A 27,734-nucleotide genomic window follows, 5' to 3' on the forward strand; every position below is an offset into this window, starting at 1 on the left:
GTTTATTTAACTGTTGGGCATCAGATTTTGTCTCTCACTTTTGTTTTAATCTCTCACTCAATTTGAAGTTTCTTCAGAGTGGGCACCGTGTCCTATATTGATACTTCCTCTGTTATGTCCAACATAATCTCGTTCAGTGATTTGCACTTAATAAGCAATCACTTAATGATTTTGATGTTACTACGGTATTATGAGAAGACTATGGGCATAGATCCAAAAAACTAGGTTTAAATTTCATCTCTTCCTTCCACCAGCTCTCTGATCTTGGACTTACTGCTAAATCTTTCAGAGCTTCAGTTTCTTAGTCTATTAAATGGAAAAATAATTCTAACCATGTTTGTTAGGAAGGTTAAATAAGAAATGCATGTAAAATGCCTTTCCTTGACAGACAATGTTTGCAAAGCACCTAAGCATTCAGTCAGTTTTCATTCCTTTGTCATCTTTATTTCATCCTCATTAAGGAGGTAAGATGGCAAGAATAATGCCAGCCTTATGTGCTAAATCTTAAGATAAGATTTGGCTGTGTTCAATGAAATAAGTAAATAATAGAAGCTTAGACATGATGGAAATTATTTCTCCTTTACAGTATGCAAGCCCAGAGGCAGGAAGTCCTGGGCTTGTTTGTGGTTTCATGGTGTCAGAGCAAAAAAGGCTCCATCATCAAGGATACTTCAAAGTACACCATAGCTGCAAGAACTCTAGCCATGACCTTGCTCTCCAGCTTTAAGAAGGAGAAAGATTTCTCTCAGTTGACTCAACTATTTTAATGAGCCTTCCTGGAACTACCACACAATACTTGCACTCACATTTCATTGGCCATATTTAGCTAGGGATGTCAAATATTTGAGAAGCAACTAACAGTGTCTGTCACAAATATGTTTTATTTTCCCAAGTTTGATTTTGTATGCATGTGATTTTATCTCTCTTCTTTTTACTTAAAGTCATATATGGGATGGGAAATTTATTTCATCTCTTTGAACATTCCGATTTGTTAGTTGTGGCTGTTGGGAGTGTTATATTGATAAGATTCTGGGGTCTCTTCCAGGCTGTGATCGATTAGCAATGACTGCCATTGGAGGGGGTTTTTCATATTTTATAGCTCAGAACCTAGTCCACAGTCTTCATTTGACAGATGAGGAAAATAAAACATTGTAATTTTACATGAAATTGTAATTTCTCCTCCATAGTGATTGCATTTTACTGCTTCTAAAGCAAAGACAATAGCCCAAGAGAACCCCAAATGATTATAAGCTTCAGAAGGACATGTTTTTTCTTTAAGGCAGCTTCAAGTTCCTATTTATGTCCTGGCCCAGCGGTAATCAGGTTCTCTGTAGCACTGGCCCTTTTCTCTATGCAACCTAAACGTGACTGATTGTATTGACTTTGCCAGGGGGAGTTGGCAGGCACCACCACCAATCCCTTATGGCGAAGGTGGGAGTGGGGTGGTGATTTATTGTCACTCCTAGATCAAGGATCATGGCATGGCGGTAAAATGCCCCAACACAGGATGCTGGATTAATTGTTGCCACTTCTCTTTCTTTACTATGTCTTCTCCCCGTAATATTTGAAACACAGGTGTTTGCATCTTACACACTCCCTACTGCATCATTAGGAAAAAAATGTCTTGTTTTGGGTTTTTGATAGTCCTGTTAGCAGATCTTTCTCACCTGATTTTGTTCATCTAAGCAGTAAAATGCGCTAAACCTCACCGTGTTGACATACGTCCCGTTGGAACATACGGTTTACTGCCAACAACCAGAGCTCAATCCTTCTGTAGTAAAGAGGACTTTATTGGCTGGGTTCTCTGGTTGTTTGGGCATGAGGAGTATCTTTTTAGGAACCTTTCTTGGTTTTAATAAGATCAGGTTAGCTGCTTGCTTTGTGATACTTAGTGGGTAGGCCAGTGGTTCTCCAACAGAGAACAGGGTACATTTGGCAATGTCCGGAGACATTTTTGGTTGTCACAATTGGGGATGGTGGGGAGTGGGGAGAGGTACTACTGGTATCTGGAGAGTAGATGCCAGAAAAAGACGTTAAACATCCTACCAAGCCCAGGACAGCCCCACGACAGAGAAATTACCAGCCCAAATTGTCAGTAGTGCTGAAGGTGCGAACCCTGGTGTGGACCATTCACCCAGTAATTAATGCATTAGTGAGGGTTAATGATTTGTATCACTTTAATAAATCTTCGGAATGCATCTGTTTCTTTTCCTAATCAAAAGTCTAGTTAAACTGTGAGCACATGTAGAGTCACTGCTAGGTGCCTTTGTAACCATACATTATTTCAGAGATGGATTTTTGTCTATGTGTTATAACTACCAAATCACAGTTCTTGAAGTGTGGACACACCTTTTAAATTTTGCTACTGCAATAATATATTCACAGAGAGATTTTTTAGCAGTTCCCGAAAGTAGTGAATTACCAAAAGATAAACAAGACATCCTAACCTATGTAAGTTCAGATCTGTCTCAGGCATGGAAGGATGGTGGGTGAGGAAGAGAGGAGATTTCAGTGCCATTTGTGAGGGCCCACGTCACACGTACAAAGGGTAGAATTAAGTGGGCTTATTACTAGCATGCGTGCAAAGACCAAGGCAGTAATTATACAAGAGATGCAACAATAGGTTTTTCACTCTTCTAGGATTTGCATCTCCCTGCACATGATTTCAATCAGTGATTCTCAGCCCTCATTGCACATTAGAATCACCTGGGGAGCTTTTAAAACTACCACTGTCCAGACCCCCATCCCCTAGAAATTCTAATTTAATTGTTCTGGGATGGGACCTGGGCATAAGTATTTTTTAAAAGCTCTCTTGGTGATTCTAAAGTGCAGCCAAGGTTGAGAACCACTGATCTAGATAGATTGGATTCTTTGCAGGAATAAGGGAGCTAATTTTTCTCCTCAGTTTTTAGTGAATGTCATGAATGATGCTGGGAACTTTGCACTGTTTGAAGTAAAGACCAGACATCTCTTTGAGGTCTGTTCTATTCATAATGTTTTTATATCTGTTTTTTCAGCTCTAGCCTTTAGTAGTTATTCATTTCTCCATAGCAGTTTGCGCATTGTTACCCTGAACTTTTAAGTAAATCAGTAAATAAGTTAGCAACTTCAGAAAATAAAAAGCTTGAGAAGTTAAAGAGATGTAGTTTTATGAATGCATTATGTTTCCTTTGCCCTGTTATAAAGGATTTTTAAAGCCCAAAATAGAGCAACCCTCATAGAAAAAAAAGAATTATGCTTTTTTCTAGTTAGAATATTTCTCTGCAGAAAGCCTTTTCTAGTAATTATGGCCAACACATACCACAATGCTGAGGTCAACTTTAAAAGAAAATGCACTTACTCTTCACTTTCACAGAGGCGTGTCCAGTGTACCTGCTGAGTATACAATAATTATAGATGCACTTGGTTAATTGCATTTTTTTAGCTGTCTACTTTTCAAGTCGTTCAATTTAAAAAATAAAAGCATGAAAAACTTCTGGTGATTTTATGCTGCTGCATCTATAATTGTACATGGCATTTCTTTGCATTCAAATCTTAGTTAGTCATTAGTTACTGAACTATACTTAGAAACAGAAAAAGATGGCTGATGTAGACATAGAGTTCTGTACCTTAACCTCAACAAAGGATATGACTCCTTTGGAGTTAATCCCTGAGCTATTAATATATTTTTTTAATTGTCAAGTGATCCACAAGAAGTAGCCTCTTTAGTAGTCTGTGTTATGAAAGCAATACTCTTACACATTCTTAGCACCTGTTCTGTTAATTCACAGCCTTTCTGTATGTTTTCCCTGTGCTCTTACCCTGAGTCAGTTCTGCTCACACTGTGGTCCAAGAACTAGCTGGACCGTGAACTGTTTGTAACTGGCCCAAGTACAAAAATGGCGAGTAAACGTTTAGAAACCTTTATAACATTTTGACATTGCCATGGCATTTTTATGATATTTTATGAAAATATCAATCTGCGGTAGGTTAGGCGGAAAAACCAACCTGGTCCTTCACTGCAGGTAGTTTGAGAAGTACTGTCCTAGATGGTTCATAATTCCCGCTCACTCTTTCGCTCTCAGCTAAAGTGTCATTTTCCCAAGAAACCTTCTCTGACTGCCCAGACACAAGTCAAATTCTCCATTCATCAGAGTTGCAGTTTTCTATCCGTTTGTGGGAAAATTTTGTTGATGTCTGCTCCCCCTAGTAGAAAAGCTCTATGAAGGCAGGCTGTTTCTGTGTTTACGCATCATTGCATTCCCAGTGCTGGGCTTATAATAGATACGTAACAAGTATATGTTGACTAAATGATCATTCTCATGTTCTCCTCACCCCTGGAACCATGGGTGATTCCTTTCCTTCCTCAACTTGTGGGAACTCTTACTTCCGGTCCCGCCTCCCAAGTATAGCCTAGGTTAGCTGTATTAAGGACGGAAATAAGAGATGGACACAGACTCTGTTCCTGCCTTTAGACCCCTCACTGGCTTTCTTAGGTCTGCTTCCCTGTAGCTCCGCAGCAAGTTAGAAACATTTTCTTGCTCTAGTGATTGAATATCTTTTGATACTGCCCGCCTCAGAAAACTACAAGTTTGAAATTTAGTATGCTTTAAAAGAATTTTTAATTATGAGAAATGTGAAGTCATAGCTACATTGTTCAGCGAAATGATCAGCTAGATACAATTTAGTCTGATTTTTAAAAGATGGTTAATAATTTGTTCTCACCCTGGGAGTTGACGAGGGACCGATAGCATCCTTTGAACTTCACGCTGCCTGAATCTACTCAGTGAGTTGATATCATTTTAACATTAATGATTAAGAAACAAATCTTAAAGCAGGATTCCTTGATGGTCTGCAAACTTCAGTTTTTTATTTTAGTGGTTGGGAGAAAATTTGGAATTTAACATCCAACTAGATACCAAATACACAACAACAACAAAAAGCACAGGACATCATAATCACACCATAGCTAACTAGCTTGTTGGGTTCCGTTATTTAATTCAGTCCATGCTGATCATGTTTTTTGGGGGGGTGTCATTCAGATGGAGCATCGACATCGGAAGAAAGATACCCCAGTGCAGGCCAGCAGTCATCACCTCTTTGTGCAGATGAAAAGCCTCATGTGTTCCAACCTGGGAGAGGAGCTTGAGGTCATCTTTTCACTCTTTGACAGTAAAGAGAATCGACCAATCAGGTAACTGCATGTGGAGATATGACTTGAACTTCTTAATGTTGGAATTGTGGATGTTTGCAACTGGCAGGCTTCAGGATATATGACCTTGTACATTTTTCCTCTATCAGCCTGTTTTCTCATCTGTAGAACTCTGTGAATTTCTAAGCTGCCTAACTTCTAGGCGTTTCCCCGAAAATTAGATGAAATGATTCATGCAAACGTTTTTTGAAAAACTCAAAAGGGCTGTGGAACCATAATTATTATTAAATGAAAGTATGTCATTGATATCAGGTCTGTTATTGGAGTTATTTTGTATTGATAATGCAAGGAGGACATAATATCTCTAAAATCTGAAGTTTGCTTATCAAGTTCAATACATTGTATTTTTCAAATTTTCAGTAAGCAATTATATTATTCTTACCCTGTCTGCATCAAATGATATTGAGAGACAACTAAATACTTGGAAACCTTCCCATGAGAGTTTCAGAGCTGGGAAATAATAAACAATTTTCACCTTCATTTTTCTTCTTTCTCTGTCTTACCTGTTGTAGTTCTCTTATGGCAAGTTTTCAAAATTTAGGAGAAGCTTACAATGGACGTTTTGGTTGTTATCCAAAGGTCTCAACTTTTTTTGAGACTTCTTGTATGTTTAAAAATTTTTAAGTCTTAAAGTTGAGCACAATCCACACCATCTTTTACATTAAAATTTTTAAATTTGAATTTGGAATTAAAATTGTACCACAACTTACACATAATGACCCAATTGTACCACACTTTAAAGAAATAATACTTACTAAAATAAACGTTGACAATTTTAAGCAACAATGAGCCACATATATTGTTTTGTAAATATAAAATAATCTTGGAGTATTTTCTGGTAAAAAAAAAAATCTTTTTCTAGGAAATATGTGTGAAGTTTATTTTTAGTGCATTTATAGCCATAAAATCTTTGGTGAATTAACTTATATGTTATTCATTACCTACTAGAAAGTATACTTTCTATTTCTTGACAGTGGACTATGTCCATAGAATTTTTTAATTTTTAAAATTTTATTTATTTTTGGCTGCATTGGGTCTTCGATGCTGTGCGCGGGCTTTCTCTGGTTGCAGCGAGCAGGGGCTACTCTTCGTTGCAGTGCGCGGGCTTCTGTTGTTGCGGAGCACAAGCTCTAGGCGCTCAGGCTTCAGTAGTTGTGGCACGTGGGCTCAGTAGTTGTGGTTCGTGGGCTCCAGAGCGCAGGCTCAGTAGTTGTGGAGCACGGGCTTAGTTGCTCTGCGGCATGTGGGATCTTCCCGGACCAGGGCTCGAACCCATGTCCCCTGCATTGGCCGGCGGATTCTTAACCACTGCGCCACCAGGGAAGTCCTGTGTTCATAGAATTTAAAGGTGGTGGTTTTGTGCAGCAAGGACAGGGTTTATGAGGTGTGGAAATAACAATGGTAATTCAGTTTCAAAATCGACTTTATATACTGTTGGAGAAAATGAATCAGTGAGTTAAAAAACCCTTCCCCCTTCCCAAATCAACACCACTAAAAAGGGAAGATAAAGGCCTGAGAAAAGGATTCAAGTTACAGCTTAGCACTGGCTTTAGACATGTGAAAGATTATTTAGAGGTAATGCCTGCTTACATATTGAAGTGTGTGTTAGAAAGCTTGGTTTCCAGGTAGTGTAGTTTAACCAAAGTCTTCATAACATTGTATAATGTATGGTCTCTAAAATATTTAACAAGCTATTGTTTGTTATGGATTGTAACAGGGAGAAATGAGGTCACTCTTTTGCTCATTCCTGTTCAGCTAAAGTTTTTGAGGAATATACATTCCCCTTTGCCACTCAAATTGCATTTATGTAGGATTAATATTAGCTGGTCTTTCAGTTTTGTCTTGTTACAAACATTTTCAGATTTTCTAAAATGTTCTTTTAGGTTTTGATCGACAGAATTCCCTTTCTTTTATTCCTGCTTACTTGGTGAAAGTAGGAAAATAACCTGGCTACAGAAACCCTAAAATATTGTTTTTGTGGTCCCTAGGTTCAGGCCGGGAGCTGGGCCTTTTACCTGCTCTGGATGTGGTTGGGCTGCCTTACATGCCTGCCTCCCTCCTCTGCCCTCCCTCCTTCCCCCTCCTGGTTTTTTCCCCTCCACCCTCTCCCCCTCCCCTCTTGCTTCCCCTCTCCCTCCCATCTCCTTTTCCCTCTGTCGCACACACCTGATACAGAATGACCCTAGGAGAAATCAAGCCTGAATTTCTCTCCCCTGCTTCTACTCACTGAGTTTGGCCATCGGCTCTCACCTCCCAAACTCATAATCACTATAAAGGTGATTGACAGAAGAATGAGTAAGAGTGAAAACACCCGCTTACTAGGTGTTTGGAACCATCTCAGATTTCTTTTCTTGACTCTCTGAGGCCTCAGATAGCACAGCGATTATTCTTTTAGGGAGTGTTCAAAACCTTGCTATGAGTAGCTCGGATTCACGCTGCACAGGGTGGTGTCACCATTACCTTTTGAAGAGGCCTTAGGATGCACAGATCTGAGGACTGGGCTTGATTCTTGTCTCTGCAGTTGACTGCTGCTGCCCTGATCCTTTCACCTACCTCTGTCTTTTCCTTCATCTTGAAACTGGTGACAAGTCTTGCTTCCCTCACTGCTTCTGGCGTAGCTGATGAGTGTAAAGTATTTGCATCTTCACAGAAAAAGGTATTATAAATGCAAGATATGATTTTTGAGGCATTGTTGTGTTTCTTCTTATGTGCAACAATGAATGCAGTGTGGGATGTGGGGGTATTTTAAAATCAACTCGTATTACTTTTTTAAACTTCTTACTTTAGAAAATTTCAGATGTATAAAAAAGTAAAATAGTATCGTGAAGCTTCACGGACCTGCCACCAGTGACAAGAATGATTGACTCAGGGCTGATCTTGTTTTAACCACATCCCTTTCTAGTCCTGCTCTTTGCCCCCAGCTTATGGGAGGCAAATCCCAGACATCAAATTTTCATATGTAAATATTACGGGGTGTACCTATCTGTTAAAAAAAAAAAGAAGGGCTTCCCTGGTGGCGCAATGGTTGAGAGTCCGCCTGCCAATGCAGGGGACACGGGTTCGTGCCCCGGTTTGGGAAGATCCCACATGCCGCGGAACAGCTGGGCCCGTGAGCCATGGCTGCTGACCCTGCGCGTCCGGAGCCTGTGCTCCGCGATGGGAGAGGCCACGACAGTGAGAGGCCTAAGTACTGCAAAAAAAAAAAAAGGTGCTCTAAAGAAATTGCCACCCACAAAATAAATATTCCCTTAACATCATCAGTTATCCATTTCCAGTCTATTCAGAGTTCTGCTGTTGACTGATGTATATTGTTTTACAGATTCCAAATTTGGAATTTACGTGATCCAAATAAAGTCCATCCATTGCATGGCTGATAAGTTTGCCAGTCACTTTGCAGCTGTATTTTCCCTTTCCCTCTCCCTCTTAAATTCCTTATAATTTATTTGTTGAAGAGAATGGATAATTTGATTTTTTTATTTCTTTTTCAGCATTCAAAGTCCAATCCAAACCATAAAATTTACTAGGCAAAAGATGGTATAGTTCAGGGAATGCGTTTGTTGTTAAATAGAATCATTAGTGCTGTAATTTACAGAAAATAAAATACAATCGAAGTGTAATCTTTATGGTGTTGCCCTGACCATTAATCACAGGAAATTACCTTGTCCAGGTACAAGTGGAGGGGCCAACATGTACAAACCCTGTAGAAGTTTGATTAGGAAAGATAGATGTTTATTCCTCTCACAAGGCAGACAACTGGCTAGGACTTTTTCGTTTAACTTACCTCCTCTAAGAAGCAAACAGCCAGGATTTTATTGAGCACTAATTACCTGCCAGACTTTGTTCTAAATGCTTTAAATATATTATCAGCACTGATTGTATAGGTGAGGAAGCAAGGCACAGAAAGGTTAGGGAACTTGCCTAAGTTTACAAACTGGCCAGAGGCAAAGCACAGAGTTGCAAGCCAGTGATCTGGCCCCAGAGTTTGCCCTGTGAACACCCTCTTCCTGCGTTGGCCTCAGCCACGTTCCTCCTCAAGGGCTTCAATATTTGTCTGAACATTTCCATCATTGAACAGGATTTTATTGCCCAGAGAGAGATCTTCAGAGACTGATAGCCCTAATAATAAGTTGTTATAAATTATTGATAGTGATAACACTGAAACTAATATAGGGCCTCAGAAATATCCTATGCTATAGAAATTGGTTTTTCAAATTGAGTCCTTCTCAAGATACTTTAAGAATAGCAAAAAAGCATCAACTCTTACTGTGTGCCAGTGATCAGAATCTTAGATTCAGTACCTGGAGATGTCAAATGCAAAAGGAGTCAACACATGAAAATTACCCCCTCTAGTTCACTGTGTGGAGAAATGAAGCACATGGTATTTCCTCAGTACCAGGAAGCGTACGTTTTCTGACAGAGACTTAAAACAATTAGTCATTGATGTTGAGCTGTGTTTAGAAAGCCCATTAATATTATTCGAAACAGCTTCTGCCTGAAGGTGACCTAGAATATTAAGCCTCTGATGCATGTTTCAGACACCTGTTACTGTACCAGAAAGATGCAGGCATATTCTGACAGCATCTTGCTAACATACACCTACCCTGTACTTCTTTTCCTTTTTTCCTTCCTCATTTGTTCATGTAACAGCATCTGCCCAGACAGAGCCCCTGGCAGGTACAGCTACTTTGGACTCAATTATCATCAGAAATAACATACGTTAGTTTATTTGAGTGAGTTTTGCACACTCTTTGACATGATTTCTCACCATAAAAGGTAATTTCTTAGTTAAAAAAAATGTTTGCCAAATTAAGTTTTATATGAGTAAAATATTTTTAGAGAGCATCTATCTGGTTGAAAGTTTATAATTTCTCCAGGCTGTAAAGGTATAGCTAGAAGAGTCAGGGAATCATTTCCCTAGATAGCATCTGTAATTTCATTTTATTCCGTTCTATTCAGTTTATTTAACTAACACTTATATGCCATATAACACAACCATGTGCCAGACACTGTTCTAAGCTGTTTAATAAATATTAACTTATTTATCCCCTGTAACAACCTTACGAGGTAGGTAATATTAATACAGTCTTCGCTTGGTATCCGTGGGGAATTGGTTCAGGACCTCCCTCAGGTACCAAAATCCACAGATACTCAAGTTCCTTACATAAAATGGCATAGTATTTGCATATAACATGCACACATCCTCCCATATACTTTTAATCATCTCTAAATTACTTATAATACCTAATAAAATATAAATACTATTTAAATAGTTGCTTTTTGAAACTTTCTGGAATATGTTTTCCTGAATATTTTCTATCTGCAGTTGATTGACTCTGCGGATGCAGTACCTACAGATACGGAAGGCTGACTATATCCCCATTTTTTATAGATGGGGAAAGTGAGGCACAGAGCGATTAATAACTTGCCCAAGGCCACACAGCTGGTATATAGTGGAGTTGTATTTTAACATGCAGTCTGATCAGGCATCACTGTCCTTAATCACTTTTCTATACCCATTCTCATAAACTTCGATATTAATAGTAATCTGTTTTCTTCCGCAACCAATTTTTTACTCACCAGTGTATAGCAAGGGGTCTGTTGAGGGTTTTTCCTTTTGTTTTGTTTTTTTAAGAAACTGAAGTGGAAGAGGCTTGAGCTTATTAAGAATTGACAGGAAGGATCCAGTAACCTGGGAGAGGTTACACTCATGGGAGAGGGGAGGTCATTGCTGGATCAAGGTCCCTTAGAAGACATCAGGAAACAACCTTGAAATTGCAGGTGGGAAGATGAGCCAAGGACTGGAGAAAGGGCGAAAGGGCAGAGAGTGGATGTGCATAAACTGGGGTATAGGACTGGGAATATCAGGGGAGAGGGGATTTGTATAAAGAAATCAAACCACAGGTTTGGTTCCAGACAACTGAAATAAAGTGAGTATCACAATAAAGCAAGTCACAGGAATTTTTTGGTTTCCTGGTGCATACAAAAGTTATGTTTACACTATACTATAGTCTTTGTGTCTGAAAAAAAAATGCATATCTTAATCAAAAAATACTTTATTGTTGGGCTTCCCTGGTGGCGCAGTGGTTGAGAGTCCACCTGCCAATGCAGGGGACACGGGTTCGTGCCCCGGTCCGGGAAGATCCCACATGCCGCGGAGCGGCTGGATCCGTGAGCCATGGCCGTTGAGCCTGTGCGTCCAGAGCCTGTGCTCCGCAATGGGAGAGGCCACAACACTGAGAGGCCTGCGTACCGCAAAAAAACAAAACAAACAAAACAAAACTTTATTGCTAAAAGATGCTAACCATCATTTGATCCCTCATCTTTTTTGCTGGTGGAGTGTCTTGCCACCAGCAAGACATATTGATGGTGCTGACTGATGAGGGTGGTTGTCACTGAAGGCTGGGGTGGCTGTGACAGTTTCTTCAACTAAGACATCAGTGAAATTTGCTGCATCAGTTGACTCTTTTTTTCCATGAACGATCTCTCTGTAGCATGCAATGCTGTTTGATAGCATTTTACCCACAGCAGAACTTCTTTCAAAAATGGGAGTCAGTCCTCTTAAACCCTGCCTTATCAACTAAGTTCATATAATATTATAGATCCTTTGTTGTCATTTCAGCCATCTTCACAGCATCTTCACCAGGAGTAGATTTCATCTCAAGAAACCAATTTCATTGCTCATCCTTAAGAAGCCACTTCTCATCCTTTCGAGGTTAAATATGAGATTGCAGCCATTCAGTCACATCTTCAGTCTCCACTTCTAATTCCAGTTCTCTTGCTGTGTCTACCACATCTACAGTTACTTCCTCTACTGAAGTCTTGAGCTCCTCAAACTCATCCATGAGGGTTGGAATCAGCTTCTTCCAAACTCCTGTTAATGTTATTTAGACATCTTCCCATGAAGCACAAGTGTTTTCTTAATGGCATCTTGAACGATGAATCCTTTCAGAGGCTTTCAATTGAGTTTGCCCAGATCCACAAGAGGAATCACTATCTATGGCAGCTCTAGCCTTACAAATTGTATTTCTTAAATAGTAAGACTTGAAAGTCGAAATGACTCCTTGATCCATGAGCTGCAGAATGGATGTTGTGTTAGCAGGCATGAAAACAGCATGAGTCTTGTTGTACCTCTCCATCGGAGATCTTAGGTGACCAGGTACATTGTCAATGAACAGTAATATTTTAAAAGGAATCTCTTTTTCCAGGATACTAGGTCTCAACAGTGGCCTTAAAATATTCAGTAAACCATATTGTAAACAGATATGATGTCATCCAGGCTTTGTTGTATCATTTATGGAGCATAGGCATAGTAGATTTAGCATCATTCTTAAAGGCCCTACAATTTTCAGAATGGTAGATAAGCACTGGCTTCAACTTAAAGTCACCAGCTGCATTAGCCTCAAATAGGAGAGTCAGCCTGTCCTTTGAAGTTTTGAAGCCAGGCACTGACTTCTCCTCTCCAGCTATGAAAGTCCTAGATGGCATCTTCTTATGATATAAGGCTGTTGTGTCTACCTTGAAAATCTGTTGTTTGGTGTGGCCACCTTCATGGATTATCTTAGCTAGATCTTCTGGATAACTTGTTGCGGCTTCTACATCTGCACTTGCTGCTTCACCTGGCACTTTGATGTTATGGAGACGGCTTCTTGCCTTAAACCCCATGAACCAACCTCCGCTAGCTTCAAACATTTCTTCTGCAACTTTCTCACCCCTCTCAGCCTTCAGAGAATTGATGAGAGTTAGGGCCTTTCTCTGGATCTGACTTTGGCTGAAGGGAATGTTGTGGCTGGTTTGATCTCTGTCCAGACCACTAAAATTTTCTCCATATCATCCATAAAGCTGTTTTGCTCTACCTTTCATGTGTTCACTGGAGTAGCACTTTTCATTTCCTTCAAGAACTTTCCCTTTGTGCAGTCACAACTTGGCTAACTGGTGTGAGAGGCCTAGCTTTCAGCCTGTCTCAGCTTTCCACATACCTTCCTCATGAAGCTTAATCGTTTCTAGCTTTTGAGTTAAAGTGAGAAACATGCGGCTCTTCCTTTCATTTGAATGCTTGGAGGCCATTGTAGGGTTATGAATTGTCCTTATTTCAGTATTATTGTATCTCAGAGAACAGGGAGGCCTTAGGAGAGGGAGAGAGAAGAGGAACATCTCATGATGGTGGAGCAGTCAGATCACACACCCAACTTGTATGGGCGCAGTTCGAGATGCCCCAAAAGAATTGCAGTGGTAACATCAGAGATCACCGATCATGGGTCACTATGACAAATATAATAATAATGAAAAGGTCTGAAATATTGCTAGAATTACGAAAACCTGACACAGAGACCTGAAATGAGCAAATGTTGGAAAACGGGCGCCGATAGACTTGCTCTTCACAGGTTTGTCACAGACCTTCAATTTGTAAAAAATGCAATATCTGTGAAGTGCAATAAAGAGAAGCACAATCAGATGAGGTCTGCTTGTACTTAGCATCATGTGCTACAAGTGTTTCTTTCAGCTTGCATTTAAAATTGGATGTTGTACTATTTGGTGATAGAAATAGTCGTAGCGTTTATGTTTTTCATAGTCTGTGCAGCTCTGGATGTGTGTATTCTTATCTTTCCTGTGTTGACATATTAATATGTCAGTTAATCTACAATAGAGTATAAGTTACATGGGCCAATGAAAATGACATAGTCCACTTGTTGACTATTTCCCTTACAACTTTCAGTACTTTGGTTAGTGCTATGTTCTAAGTTTCAGGACTGATCTGTTATCGTATTTCATTCTCATCAGAGGATATATTTAATAGGACCTAAGTTCCACCAGTGAGCCCTCAGCCTAGTATAGGGCTGCTTATATACGTGTAAGCTGTTGGCATAGGCTTTTATTTGAGAAAATAGCACAGAGTAGTACTTCTCTAAAAAGTCTTATCCTGGTGATTAAATACAAAAAGGCTTTTCATAGTAATTAAGTTCAGATAAAGTTGACTTTCTTGCTGGTACCTTATTCACATACTTGACTGAAGTTATGTGCTTTTTCTATCATCACACAGTTAAACTCTCCATTTTCATTAAATGCTTCATTTCCATATAAATTTTATATTGCCTAAAATTACCTTCTTTTTTAGTATATTCCAGTTCTGTCATTTACGAAAAAGTAGTGAATATTATTGGTGAGGCACAGATATTTTTTTTTATATGAACTCTTTCTGGACTATATCTGAATTTCTCTCCATCCTCAAGACTCAGATCTTGTATCTTGTGCAGATACCACTCTATAGTATGTAAGTGGCCAGGCTCTAGAGTCAGAGGATCTGCCATTGCCATTCAGTAGCTACATCAGCCTGGGCAAATTAATTCATGTCTCTTACGTCTGTAATTTATCTGCTAAAAGAGGATAATAATAGTACTTCTCTCATGGGATTATTTGAGGATTACATGAGATAATGCATATACTTTTTAGTCTAATGCTTGACACCGGGTCATTGGTCAGTAATTATAAGCTATGATGATGATGATTAAAAACGGGAACTGTACTTTAACATAACCAGAAATGATATGTGGTGTTTGGTCTTGAATTCTTAAAGAAATCATACAGTCTAAGGAATTATTATTAATTTTTAAGGTATGTGTTATTATAGTTATATAAGATTTAGAGAGACTAGTAAACAGGTCGAATGGCATCAAGGATATGATTTGCTTTAAAATACTTCAGCAACAGGAAAAAAAAGAGAGAAAAACAAAGAAAGAGCAAAGGGATAGGCGGAGCGGTGTGACAGAATTGAATGGTTGTGAATTCCTTGTGACAGGCCTGTGGGTGTTTGCTTTACCTTTTAGCCTATAGTATGTATGGTTAATGAATTACCTCCTTAAAATTATCAATGTTTTATGCATGTGGGCAGGAAAGCCATGAGGGCAGGCATTTTTTTCAATCTCTTCGAAAGAAGACGGGTTTATTAATCTGGTCTAGTCACTAGCCCCATACATGGTTTGGATTCCATTCTGCCTTGAATAATAATCCTGGGTTCCTTTGAACTGACAATGATATTTTTGGGAATGTTTTTGGCAGAACTTAACAGGAATGTTTTCTGAAGGTCTAGGGCATTCAGTATTATAATAACACATATATTACAATAGTATTATCTTTAAACCATAAGCTTTGACTCATATATAAAACAAAATAGGCAACTTTTAGAGGATTAATGTTCTGTGAGAGGGAATACCTTATATGCTTAAGCAAAATCCTGTGTCTGTATAAGGACCAGCTTCCCCAAAACTCTGAATTAATAAAGGTTTGTCCTAAAAAACAAGATCCTACTGTATAACACAGGGAACTGTATTCAATATCCTGTGATAAACCATAATGAAAAAGAATGTATATATGTATAACTGAGTCCCTTTGATGTACAGCAGAAATTAACACAACATTATAACTCAACTCAACTATACTTAAATAAATTTTTTAAAAAATAATTTAAAAAACGTAGAGATTTGTTCTCCCAAAGGTGAGGAAACCACTCACCACTCCCTTGTTCATTCATTCACACATCACACAGTGCACAGGAGTAACAGTTGTGTGCGAGCAGCGTGAGGCCCTGCTGGAGACCCAAAGGTGACTCCTGGAGCAGATGGCAGAAGGGATCCAGGACACATGTGAAGGCAGCTATTTCGAGAAGGAGGAAGGTCCCTTCTTCTACCAATGTGGGAGGGAGGGAGGGAGGGCGCTGAAATGGGTGTAAGATATTGAAATGGAAAACAGGGACTGGGTCTGTGGCCTTGATCTTTTATAAGGAAAGTGGGGAAACAAGATGAGCTGCTGCTGGAGAGCAAAAGAGAAAATGAAAGGGAGTTCAGGGCTGAAAGTGAGTTGCAGGAACAAGGTCAGCAGCCTTTGAGCAAAAATGTGATGGGAAGTGAGTTAGTGATGAAAAATGGAACTGCTGAGTGCAGGACGGGACCTCCAAAGAGAGACATCTGAAATTGGTGGTGAATCCTGGCTCCCCAGTTAGACAGCTTTTGCCAGGTGTGCTCAGAAAAGAGGTATCAGGTGGTAGAGTTGGAGTCTGACACATCACAGTTGGAAAAAACTGAGACTGGGAATCTAGCAGGAGGAGGAGAATTAAAGACATTACAACGGTAGCTTCCATTTGGTCTCTTCAGAGGCTGATGTGATCTAATTGCCTTTCATTTTTAAGAGGAAATTAAAGAATTAGGGCTTCTTTTGAAAAGACTTAGTTACTGGGAAACTTTTTAAAGACCTTACAGAAGGGAGCTGTTGGTGAGAGTAGTTATTTAGCCCACTCTTGGAAAAAATGCTAATATTTTTGTGTCTATATTATAGTACATAACACAGTTAAGGGACCACATATGATTCTTTAATCCTCTGAGCACTGTGCTAGAATTTCTCATTTCATACCTCATTTACAACTTATTATAGTGTGATCACACAAATTCAGTCTCTATATTTTTACATAAATTAGGAGCATTTGTTGTTTTGAACGTAGAAAGATAGTTGGCGTAAATCTCTTTTTACAGTTTTATGTTATAAAATTAACTCAAAATTATAACCTCTCCAAAGTACAGCAATAATGGAGGCGAAAATGTCTGACTGGCCATGCATGCAGGGAGCACAACTCTATTTGAGAACAGAAATAGAAGAAGGCATTCAGAGGTCCTCCTTGGACTGTGGCAATATCAACAATTCCATGTGGCCCAGAGTGCTTCCTGCTGTGTGTAGACATGCTGGCACAGAGTTCCCTGTGGGTGTCTGTACATCACTGACCCACAGTGACCTTCCCTCAGGCTTCCTCTTTAAAGGCATGAGTGCTTTCCACTCTCCCCCTTCTTTGCCATCATTTGATTCTTCTAGCAGGTGCATGAAAATTGGGATTGTTGTCACTTCGAAGTTAATCAGATTCTGTGGTTTGCTCCCCCTTTGGTCACACTTCTGTTGCATACAAAAAAAAAAATTAAGATGTAGTGATGCTAATAGGAGAGATTTTAAGAAATGGACCAGGAGGAGGATCTAAATTAAAACAAAAACAAGCAAACAAATAACTTTATTCATGCTGAGAACACCCAGCGTAGAAGTGATCCACAGTTTTTCTCTGTAGCATTTTAAGAGCCACACAATTCCAATTACTTTTGAAATTTTAAATTACTACATTATTATAAGAATAAGTGGCTGGAACTTTAAAGTGGCAGAAAACCAAAAACTCATAGAGTAAATGTATTCAGAACTGGCTTTCTCATCCCCTTTAGCTCTAAACACTTACTCAGCCAATTTGTCTCATTGTACTTAAACAGTGCAGAGTTTTAGAAATTGATCAGAAGGGCTTTCCACCCCTATTCCTGTGTTTTAAAAGATGAGCAGATGGGTGTTCTTTTCACCAGGATTCTGGTCGTCTCTGTCTGTTCTCCTCTGCCCTGTGTCTTCTGCCTATAGAGAATTCAGATTAATTTAGTTTTCCTAAATTCACTACCAGTCAAATCACGCTCACACATAGCAACCCACCTTACAATGACTTCTTTGCTCTTCATTGCCATTTGTGCTGTAAGGTGATTCACCATTGACAAAGGAATTACTCATGATACGGTCCTCGTTAGTTCCTTTTCTGAAGATAAGACTTTACCCTCTCCTTATCTTTCTGTTCCCAGCACCTTGCAGAATGCCCTACACAGACTGGGCATCGATGCAGTTAAAGGAAGTTTACAAGTCTCTCACTGTTGTTGAGGCAAAGTATTAAAAGGTTGTGTCATTATTGTCTTAATTTTTTCTGTCTTCCTTCCACTCCGGTGGGGATGTGCTTATTAATAAGAGAGAACTCAAGGTTGAGTGCATCAGCAATGGTAATGGATTTGTTTCAGGTTCTGTGTTAATCAGAACTCTGCTGTCAGACATGTCTCTAGGGGAGCATCATTTGCAAAATTCTGTCCTGCTAAAAAAAAAAAAAAAAGTAAATAAAAATTAGCAGATAAATTTATGGACAGTCCCCGACTTACAGTGGTTCGACTTAGGATTTTTTGACTTCACAGTGGTGTGAAAGCAATACACATTTGCTGGAAACTGTACTTTGAATTTTGATCTTTCCCTGGGCTAGCCATATTCGGTACAATGCTCTTGTAAAGCTGAATGATTTTATCAGGACGTAACCCTGTAAGTTGAAGAGTATCTGTGTAGCATCTTCTCCTAAGTATTTCCATTTAGAGATCTTTGACTACAAGTTAAACAGAGACTGCATCTTTTTATTTCCATTGGGCAACAGAGGTTTCACACTATTGCTGTTGAATTACTGATCTTCATTTATTCAGCAAACAAGTACTGCTGTCCTCGGGGAAAGGCACTGATCTGGGCATTGGGGACACATAAATGAATTTAAAAAAAAAAATTCTTGCCCTCCCAGAACTTACATTCTATTGATGTTCAAAATACTATTAAGCTTTAAGTCAAGAAATATTTTTAAAGGCTAGAGTTTCTCTTTGTATGGTAACCAGTATTGCTGTTTTTGTTTCACCAAAAATACTTGTGGTGTCTAAAGCAATGCTTCCTAAACTTTTCAGTGCCTAAAGTTCATTTTCAAACTTAAAAACTATGGAGCTCTACAGAAACTAATGTACTTATCCTCATACACATGAACATTTGCATATCAGTGTAGAGGCTTTGTAGCTCCCTGATTAAAAAGAAAAAGCATTTGACCTTTAGAAAGTCCAATTGCATGGGTCATCTTGTTAATAAATAGTATTTAATGATGATTTAGATACTTTTCTTTTTTTTAGATGGAAGTATAGTTGATTTATAATAATGTGTTAGTTTCAGGTATACAGCAAAATGATTCAGTTATACATGTACATATTTTTTTTCAGATTCTTTTCCATTATAGGTTATTATAGTTCCCTGTGCTATACAGAAAATCCTTATTGTTTATCTATTTTTATATCTAGTGGTTTGTATCTGTTAATCCCATACTCCTAATTTATCCCTACCCTACTCCTTTCCCCTTTGGTAATCATAAGTTTTCATTTTTTTAAGTTATAATGAATATAAAGAATCTATCAGTAAGCTGTTGAAAGGGATATTTGATTTTGGCTTCTTTCACTTTAAAAATTAGAACAGTTTTTTTAGATAATAAATGTATGAAAGACATTATACTTACTGTTTTTTCAAGGCTTGAATTACTTAGACTTTTTTCATTTAGTCTGTTTTCGTTAAGGTTTCTTTGCCTTTGCAAAGAACTGCATGCTTCAACCCAGCGTAGTTATAAAGAGCTCAGGTTTGCTTTACTTTCAAGATTGCTTACTACAGATACTTTCTAACAAAAGAGGCATTGTTAAAAAGGTCAGAATAAGTACTGTATATAAATCAGAGCGATTCCTCCCTCATGAAATGTCAAAGGTATAGTGTTTACCATAATCAAATTATGTAAATTCCAAGAACAATAAGCATAAGACATCCTGCCTGTAAACAGGTCTTCTTATTTCACAGTCCTTGTTTCTGTTGACCAGATCCTATCATCACCTACTCTTAGTTACTTCTCTAAGAAACTTGTTTTCTAGTGAAATTCTTAATGAGTTCTCTAGAGGTAGACATAAGCAAGTTTTTTCCTGAGTAGCTCAGTTAAACAGTTTAGCTGTTTCTAAGGATTTTACTTGAATTCAACAATGAGATTTTTAGGGTCTCAAGTCTTTAGAACTTAGAGTCATTATTGTTTTTCTCAAATCAACAGTTGATCCAAATCTTTTCTTTAATTCATCCGTCAATCAGTAGGTGATCTGTACATCACTTATTTATAACTTTAGAAAGCATTGCATTCCTTTTTCTTTGAACTTTACCTTCCCAAAAGGAATTCTGATTCAGTTAGCTTTATTCTCTGAAAAGAAAAGTAACATGAAGTGGTTTTAAGTCATTCTAAGTAGTAAGAAAGAATCAGCTTGATGTTCAACATTAGCAATAGAGTTGACTGTAGTTTAAAAAATTATCTCCCCTTTCATCATTCAACTAAAGCAAAATCCTTTATTGTCCTGACAAAGCCAACCCATTAGTTGGTTGCTTAGTCCTTCAACCTCAAATATTTGTAAAGCGAATCTGGACTTGGGTATTAATATTAAAAAAGAAAACTCAGAGTCTTTCTGCTCTTTAGGTAAACTACTGTGGCAACCCTGGTATCAAGGATCCTTCTTGTTTCATTTCCCTTTAATCAGAAGAGCTCATGACCCTTGCGTTGCTTTCGTTTTAAAGTTAGAAAGCACATTAATAACTTTATCTAGGAAGACTTGCTTGAGGAGTTGCTTTCATTTATTGCCAAGGAAAAACTTCATTTGTATCAGTCATATGGTTGGGAGAAGAAAGGCGAGAAATCGTTGACCTGAAGATATCAGGCATTTGTTGCCTGTTTTCTGGTTGTATATGACAATCATAAAAGACAGTCAACAATTCTGACTCATTAGTGCCTAGGCATTTGGGTCAAAACAGTGGTTGTTAAATATGACTGTGTCTTTAAACACACAGGGAGCTTTTAGGTCCATAGTAAGTCAGGATCCCCAGGCTAGGGCCTGGGCTTTATACAGCTCCCAGGAGAATGTTGTACACACCCATGTTCGGAGATGGCCTGGATGAGAGCCCCTTTTTCTGTGCCATGGTGAGCACCAAAACTCTTGGTCTAGTGGCTACCCCAGGGCAGCTGGCTCCTGGGGGCGTTACTATGACAATTTAGAATGCTCCTTGAGTTGTCCTTTGCCACTCGTTCTAGGAAAGAACACAGTAACAGTTCCCTGCACAGATGGTTGGAAGTGTCTTACACTGTTAGTCAATCAGAAAGCATTTGAGAAAATGCAGGAGGAGCAGTGAAATAGAAGCACTGAGATCACCTTCTATTTGTGTACTGTTGCCTTTTGGGTAGAGGGCCTAGAGTCAGCGCAGCTAAAACATTCTCCTACCTCTTCTCACTATTCTCCTTCTGTCTTCTCGCTCCCACTGTTTCCTCCCTGACTGCTGGTGCATCTCCCTGCACTACTATTCAGTGTAGAGTAGATATTAATTGTCCTCACACACAGCATAGTTAAATTTAAGACAAGGAACTTGGCTTTTTCAAAGACACTACTATTTTTTGGTATTTACAATTGTTTTATAAAGTGTAAGCGTAGGACTTCCCTGGTGGCATGTTGGTTAAGAATCCTCCTGCCAATGCAGGGGACACGGGTTCGAGCCCTGGTCTGGGAAGATCCTACATGCCGTGGAGCAACTACGCCCGTGTGCCACAACTATTGAGCCTGTGCTCTAGAGCCCGCGAGCCACAACTACTGAGGCTGTGTGCTGCAACTACTGAGCCCATGTGCTGCAACTCCTGAGGCCCATGTGCCTAGAGCCTGTGCTCTGCAACAAGAGAAGCCACCACAATGAGAAGCCCGCACACTGCAACGAAGAGTAGCCCCACTTGCCACAACTAGAGAAAGCCCACACACAGCAACGAAGACCCAGCGCAGCCAAAAATAAATTAATTAATTAAAAAAATAAAAATAAAAAAGTGTAAGCATAAAAGAACTAGACAGTTCTTTTTCCAATTAGTGTACCAGAATACGACCACTGAAGTGTTTGCTCTCTTTTGTTACTGTCACTTTGTGTGTGTGTGTGTGTATGTGTGTGTGTGTGTGTGTGTGTGTGTGTGTGTGTTATGCGGGCTTCTCACTGTTGTGACCTCTCCCATTGCGGAGCACAGGCTCCGGACGCTCAGGCTCAGTAGCCATGGCTCACGGGCCTAGCCGCTTCGCGGCATGTGGGATCTTCCCGGACCGGGGCACAAACCCGTGTCCCCTGCATCGGCAGGCGAACTCTCAACCACTGTGCCACCAGGGAAGCCCTGTTTCTGTCAGTTTTGGAGAACATAAATTTATTTCAGTGACTTAACTGTTCAAAATGATTTTGGAAATATTCTTTGTAATTTTTTGTAGATTAATCAGACTTCAACCCAAGATATTATCCAATCACGTATTTTTGGATAAAGTGTACAGTGTGTAACTTCCACAAACATTAAACCACTAGGCAGTTTTGTTTCTTGTGAGAGGGGAGCTATAGAGTGATAAACATGAATCCATATAGAGAAATACAAAAATCTCCTTGGCGTTGGTCATTCCTAACTTTAAGTGCATTGCTCTTTGAAGGCAAATGATTGTCCTAGGAGTGCCATATGGGAGAGCCACTTTATATGATTAGTCAGAAGGCTGGGAGGACCCTCCCACATCTGGCCTGGAGGCCTCCAAGACCCTAGGTAGGGCCTTTCCTACAGGACAGCTGCTTCTGAGTGTTATGATGATAGGAGGAGGGGGTGGGAAGATAGGAGCATCCTATCCTGCTGAGAAGGGGAAGGAGAAGCCATTAGGGTCTTCAGAACCCTACTGTGCCTCCCGTATTATTTGCATCACTGGTAAAAAGTTTTCTACCAAGCTATGCTGTTGAAGTACACCCTTTATTATCAGAGGTTGTTTTGAGTACATCAGAAGGTCAGTAGTGCAGCTGAGCAGGTTCACAGACATAAACTCCCTAAACACAGATATGTTCGTGGCTTTATTTTTTTTGGTCTGGCTTCATGCATTTTTAATTATTATTTTTGTATTTTATTGAAAATATTCATAATAAAATCCTTGGTTCACGTGACATGGGTAGGCTTGTTCTTTTTGTCTGTTTTGAGGTGTTCTGTTATTTTGAAAACAGCATAACATTGTGGTTAAGAGCTGAAACTTTGGAATCAGACCCTGGAAATTAATTTCCTGGTTCCAACCTTGACTGACCGTGCAACTTTGGCCAACTTACCCAATATCCCCAAGCTCCACCTTTCTCATTTGTAAAATGGGGATGCGAGGGGCTCCTACCTTATAGGGTGGTTGGGAGAATTAAATGAGAAAATCCATGTAAAGCATATATAAATACACCAGGACAGGGTATATTTTGACTTTCACTATTTTTCCCCAGGGATATCTGGGGATACTCTTGCACATTCTTATTTCATTATCTTGGTTCTCTCAAATCCTTTGTAGAAGAAGGCAGGTTATAAATAATAAATAATTGTGATTTTTTGTTCTTTATTTCCAAAGAAAGAATTTGAGATTGTTGATTTATAATATGGTGAATTATAGTGGCTCACACAAGGAATTCAGGTGGACACTAAATTTCTCTGGCAGTGATATTTCCTCTGGGAGGACATGACACTATAACAGGAAGTCAAATGATGATTTTTCTCTGCTGGTAATAATGTCAACTCTCATTTCTTAATGTGTCTAGAAGTGTTCTATGTGCTTATTCACTCTTTGCTGATGAAGAAGGCAGTATTTTCATTTGAAAACATATTATGTCACCATAGATATTTCCATTACTATATGTTTACTGTAATAAAGACATAGGATATGCGTGGCAGAGTTAAATGGCATGATCTAGAATCTGGAGGGGCTGTGAAGTTAATTTTGTGACTCTCACATCTGGTGGTAAGGTGCCATTGATTGAAATGTCTCTGGAGAATTTCATACATTTCACTACTGTGAAGTAAAAGATATTATAGGGAAGAGAGCAAAAGTTGCTTCCCAATAATTTATATTTTGCTGTATTTTTTCCTAAAAGATTGTATTTGTTCAGTCTTTAAACACTAAGGAGGTACCAAATCGTTGGCTAGCAGCTGGGAATGTAAAGGTTAATTGTCATGGGCCTGTATTCTAGTTAGTCACAGTGTAATGGAAAGAAACACATACCTCTTATGATTAGGGGGAAAAAAGTGTAAATGATGTAATGTAGGTATGCACATCTTATAATAGGACACTTCTTAAATTCACAAAAGCTAGTTCTGTTTTCTGATGAGGTCCCACTCTTTGACTTACAGTAGAGAGTTGAAAATACCTTTGTGTGTGGCCACAAAAGTCTGTGAGAGAATTTTGGAAGATGTGCCGGAGTGAAATGTCATACACTCGTTTAGTCCCCCCGCCTCGAAGGCAACAGTTTGGCATTTTCCAGACGTGTGTGAGCGTGTGGGTGGTATTTATTGTAATCTGAAGATTCTGAAATGTGTTGCTGTAGTTCTTTTTTTTTTCTCTGAAACCATTTGCTGATTTAGTGGTTGCTGTATCACCAAAGCTGAAGGGAAATTGATTGAGTTTGTATACCAACAACTTTCACCAAATGAATAAAAAAGGTTTTATGTGATTGGCCATAAAAGGTTTTTTTTTTTCCTTTTAAAAGAAGTCTGGTTTTTAAAAAATTGCACATGACTTATTTCTCCATAGTACATATTCAGTCTATTTTTATCTACCCTTTAAGGCATGCTTAAGCTAAGGGATATGGCTTAGTACATATTGGTATTCTTTCTGTAATAGGATATGATAATAATTCTTGCATAATCAGGATTCTGTCTAGACTAGTGAAATTAAAATAGTGACAGAGCAAAAGGAGTGTCTGAAATAGAATGCTTTAGGAAACATTATTTTACCAGAAGATTGATGAAATTTGTGAATATGGAATGGTATTTTATATCAGTATTAAAGTTAAGGTCTCCATATGTAGAATGCCATGTTGACTTTTATATATTAATATTATTGTTATTTATCATTTTTGACTGACCTGTCAGAAGGTAAAGTGACATTTGTTTTAAATGTTTCAGTAGGGATAAAGAAAAGCCTCAAACATATAAAAAAGAGCACACGGTCCATCATCAGGAGGGGGAAAATAGTCACACTGCTTGCGTTTGGGGCTAAAATACAATCAATAAACATTATATGTTAGTAGGTGACTGATGACTAAGAAGGAAAACCAAACACTGGTCTTAAACCTCCGGAGTTTTGACCAACTAAAGCCAAATACTTAAATCTTTCTGGAGGTTTGCATTTGTTTAGTAAAATAATTTATTTCTCAAGTCATTTTTCTAAGTATGTTTCATTGAAAAAACTACCAAGGAACAATTTCAAACCAGGGATGGCTTTGAAAACCTGCTAAATCAGGGTTTCTACTTCTTCCTTTCCTCTTACCCCAGGAAGGACGTGGGGTCCCTCTTGGGACCAAGTTTGACTGAGTCAGTGGAGTCGCGGAGGATGAATGACTTCTCCCTTATCTCAGTATTCTGTAAATATTTGCTCAATTATTCTATGAAGCAGAGAAAGAATTTATTCTATAGCATTCAAATGAAGGACGAGCGTTTTGAATTGTATGTGGCATAGAATTCCTACTCAGCCACACACCAGCTCTGCAATCTTTTTTTATTATTATTTTTTATTTTTTTTATACAGCAGGTTCTTATTAGTCATAAGTTTCATACATATCAGTGTATACATGTCAATCCCAATCACTCAGTTCAGCACACCACACACACACACACCCCGCCACTTCTCCCCCTTGGTGTCCATATGTTTGTTCTCTACATCTGTGTCTCAATTTCTGCCCTGCAAACCGGTTCATCTGTACCATTTTTCTAGGTTCCACATATGTGCGTTAATATACAATATTTGTTTTTCTCTTTCTGACTTACTTCACTCTGTATGACAGTCTCTAGATCCATCCACGTCTCAACAAATGACCCAATTTCATTCCTTTTTATGGCTGAGTAATATTCCATTGTATACATGTACCACATCTTCTTTATCCATTCGTCTGTCGATGGGCATTTAGGTTGCTTCCATGACCTGGCTGTTGTAAATAGTGCTGCAGTGAACATTGGGGTGCATGTGTCTTCTTGAATTATGGTTTTCTCTGGGTATATGCCCAGTAGTGGGATTGCTGGATCATATGGTAATTCAATTTTTAGTTTTTTAAGGAACCTCCATACTGTTCTCCATAGTGGCTGTATCAATTTACATTCCCACCAACAGTGCAAGAGGGTTCCCTTTTCTCCACACCCTCTCCAGCATTTGTTGTTTGTAGATTTTCTGATGATGGCCATTCTGACTGGTGTGAGGTGATACCCCATTGTAGTTTTGATTTGCATTTCTTAATAATTAGTGATGTTGAGAAATGTCTATTTAGGTCTTCTGCCCATTTTTGGATTGGGTTGTTTGTTTTTTTAATATTGAGCTTCATGAGCTGTTTATATATTTTGGACATTAATCCTTTGTCAGTTGCTTCATTTGCAAATATTTTCTCCCATTCTGAGGGTTGTCTTTTCGTCTGTATGGTTTCCTTTGCTGTGCAAAAGCTTTGAAGTTTCATTAGGTCCCATTTGTTTATTTTTGTTTTTATTTCCAGAACTCTAGGAGGTGGATCAAAAAAAGATCTTGCTGTGATTTATGTCAAAGAGTGTTCTTCCTAATGTTTTCCTCTAAGAGTTTTATAGTGTCCGGTCTTACATTTAGGTCTCTAATCCATTTTGAGTTTATTTTTGTATATGGTGTTAGGGAGTGTTCTAATTTCATTCTTTTACATGTAGCTGTCCAGTTTTCCCAACACCACTTATTGAAGAGACTGCCTTTTCTCCAACAGCTCTGTAATCTTGGGCAAAACTATTTACTATTTCTCAGTTTTCCCAACTATAAAATGGCATAATAATAGTACTGACTTCCTAAAGGCATAGTGAGGATAAAAGGAATTAATCCATGTAAAGTCCTCAGCAGAGTGCCCATTCTCAAAAAAATACTGTTTTCTCAAAAAAATAGTATTACCTAATAATGACTATTTTAAAGTGTAATTCATTTATCCCAAGGTGAATTTTTGCACATTTCCTTTTAGTACATATTAAATTTGAAATAATAGTAAATATTCTTCCATTCTGAATAGAGTTTGCAGTGCTTTGCCATGAATTATAGTAAATGACAATTGGATAAGATTGATTTAACTCTGCATCCGAGGTTGGATCTGTCGTTTCCAGCCTCCACTTCAGAATTATTTCCTATTTGAACTTTATAGTCTTCATTTGAGAATCCTTGCAGCAATTTATATTCTCTTCATTCACATCTCATCAGCCACTGCTCTGTGGAACAAGACATAGGTAATAAGTGTGGAAATGACCCCGTAGAAATGTGTATTGGTTGCCCTTTCTCATGTGAGAGATCAGGGATAGGCATAATATAAGAAAAGGACAGGGTGAGCCAGGTAGTTGAATCTGTTAAATATATCTATCTAGATTTAGATGGCAAAAGAGAATAAAAATGTTCCAAAACAACCATAAATTCAAATCCATATGCTTCCTTAGAAATCTGATTATGGTCCTCATTTCTCCCCCTGTAGGGGAGAAGGCTGATTTTGGATGACAGAGCCATTATTTACGGCAAGGACCAAGTGGATAAGCTTGGAGACTTGGAAGGGTCTGAACCTTACTAATGCCCTACCTTCCCTTTCCCTGCTTGATGCCTAGGCTGAAGCTACACTGACCAAGTCTGTACCCTGTGCTAATTTCACATTTTGGGGATGTTGGCTGTGTGTTCTCTTCCTGAGGCAGCCAGCCATTTGATTCTATTGTGGGCACCAGGGTATTAAAATTCAGAAGCTTGTGGTAGCTGGTAGATTAATTTGGGAGCAAGGGTGATATTCATTTTAGTTTTTTGAACATAAATAGTGTAACACATTATCTTGGGTATAAATGGTGTCCACAAGTATTTAT

General features: G+C 38.7%; 1 protein-coding gene across 1 annotated transcript in view; it reads left to right on the forward strand.

The window, feature by feature from the left end:
• The window catches only part of DOCK4 (dedicator of cytokinesis 4), a gene marked incomplete at its 5' end in the record, with an annotated part of 331,569 nt that overhangs the window by 80,223 nt on the left and 223,612 nt on the right, over positions 1-27,734 (forward strand). Inside the window, one exon of the mRNA XM_082661517.1 lies at positions 5,022-5,173. Coding sequence (XP_082517643.1) covers positions 5,022-5,173 — 152 coding nt within the window. The remainder of the gene's footprint in view (positions 1-5,021; positions 5,174-27,734) is intronic.

This window comes from Grampus griseus (genome assembly GCF_964374135.1).
Source record: "Grampus griseus genome assembly, chromosome: 9".
NCBI lineage: Eukaryota > Metazoa > Chordata > Mammalia > Artiodactyla > Delphinidae > Grampus > Grampus griseus.